At 49.0% G+C, this 1,803-nt stretch overlaps 1 protein-coding gene across 2 annotated transcripts in view; it reads left to right on the top strand.

The window, feature by feature from the left end:
* The window catches only part of LOC119591588 (zinc transporter ZIP1-like), a 2,688-nt gene extending 1,062 nt beyond the window's left edge, over nt 1-1,626 (top strand). For both annotated transcript variants that reach the window (XM_037940348.1, XM_037940347.1), the window contains exon 3: nt 53-1,626. In XM_037940348.1, coding sequence (XP_037796276.1) covers nt 53-991 — 939 coding nt within the window. In that variant the 3' untranslated portion in view covers nt 992-1,626. The remainder of the gene's footprint in view (nt 1-52) is intronic.
* The last annotated feature ends 177 nt before the right edge of the window (nt 1,627-1,803 follow it).

Genomic DNA, 1,803 nt, shown 5'->3' on the forward strand with positions numbered 1-1,803 from the left:
CAACGTACATGAAACCAAATTCATCCACTGACTTTTTCCGCCTCTCCCCCAGAGGGCGCTGAGCGGGTGCCTGTGCTTCGGCGCGGGGGTGCTGATGGCAACGGTGTTCCTGCATCTTCTCCCCGAAGCCCGGATGTTTGTAAACGACGCCATGCATGGAGGTTTCCTGCCGCACACTCCTTATCCAGTGGCAGAGCTCATCGTCTGCGTTGGATTTATCATTATTTACATCATTGAAGACGTGGTACACGCATGTGTCAAAAAAACGCCCAGCAACAAAAGCCATAAGGAATTGGAAATGAAAAGAAAAAAAGCACAAGACAAAGACGTCAGACATGAAAACGCAGAGGAAGGAAGTAAATCAAGAAAACAGGAGGAAGTGGACGAGAGTTTCCAGCAGCTCATGGAAGGCCACACAGAGCACAGACCGGAGCTCGGGGGCCATGCCCACGAGCACGGCCTCACCCAGGGGATTTCCCTCCTCCGCGCCGTCATCGTGGTGGTGGCGTTCTCCTTCCACAGCGTGATGGAAGGCTTAGCCCTCGGCCTGCAGGAGACGTCCGCGGGCGTGTGGTTCCTCTTCGCCGCCCTCATGGCCCACAAGGTCTTCATTGCCTTCTGCTTGGGCATGGAGCTCCTGGAGGTCGGGGTAACCCTCGTTCCATTCGTGGTGTCCATGGTCATCTTCTCGCTCTCGTCGCCCGTTGGAGGGGCAATGGGCGCGCTGGTGCTGTCCCTGTCCACTGGAGAGACCACGGCAGGCGTCCTGGTGCCCACCTTTCTACAGGGGATCTCTGCCGGCACCATCTTGTACGTGACCTTCTGCGAGGTCCTAGAAAGAGAGAGAGCCAAGCCCGACGGCGGCCCCGTGCGCCTGGTGTGCTTCATCATCGGGTTCGGGTTCATGTCCGGCTTACAGGTTTTGGACGAGGCGGGCAATAAGCTGGCGTCCTCGCTGACTGCGCCTGTAGCCAACAGCTCAATCGTTTAGGCTGTGTTATTTAAGGAGCAGGTGCTGATACGTGTACTTAGCAGGTTGTGCCTACTGTTCTACATCATTTTTTGACACTAATCAACAGGGCACTTTTTGTACATTATATCTTTACCAATACTAATGTCACTGCCATCACCATCTTAAGTAGCGTGTCCAAACCATTCCAAAAGGAGGGGGGGGCGGATTGTAACTGGATCCGCCATTATTCATTTTCGTCGTTAAAGACATCAGTGTTATTTTAGCACCATTGTTACCACTACTTTTTGGCACCATCTTTGCTTTTTTGTAGCCTTCAGTCCACTGCTTCACCATCAGCTCTATAAATCTGCGCAGTAGTAAAAAAAATCTAGTATGTCATAAAAAGGGCATAGAGACCTTCGCAGAGATGAAACTGAAGTGGTTCAGTGTTGTATTGTGATATAGGTAGAGCAGCATCATTCTTGCCTTTGTGAAGTTCAACGTTCTCATTCATGTCTTTCCTGTACATGTCGCGCTGCACTGCCCTAAGAATGTCGTAAATTTAGGAACACTAATGCTGCGGGTTCGGTCATTGTTAACTAGTTATTTCACATTTGTCGGTTACTTTATACTTACTTGTAATAAACATTCCATCAAGGACTTTTAACTAAGAATGAGAAGTTGTCAAACTCTGGTGCCGTGAAGGACCTTGGTACGTAACCTAGTTATCGTTATCCGTGTTATCTGTAACATTTCAACTTTGTATTTTCAAGTATGTACTCCTTTTCTTTTTTACTGATAAGATCTGTTGTGTGTAATGTTATGATTGTCTGTTTTCTCGTCAACTGTAC

Source organism: Penaeus monodon, chromosome 28, assembly GCF_015228065.2.
Source record: "Penaeus monodon isolate SGIC_2016 chromosome 28, NSTDA_Pmon_1, whole genome shotgun sequence".
NCBI classification, from domain to species: domain Eukaryota; kingdom Metazoa; phylum Arthropoda; class Malacostraca; order Decapoda; family Penaeidae; genus Penaeus; species Penaeus monodon.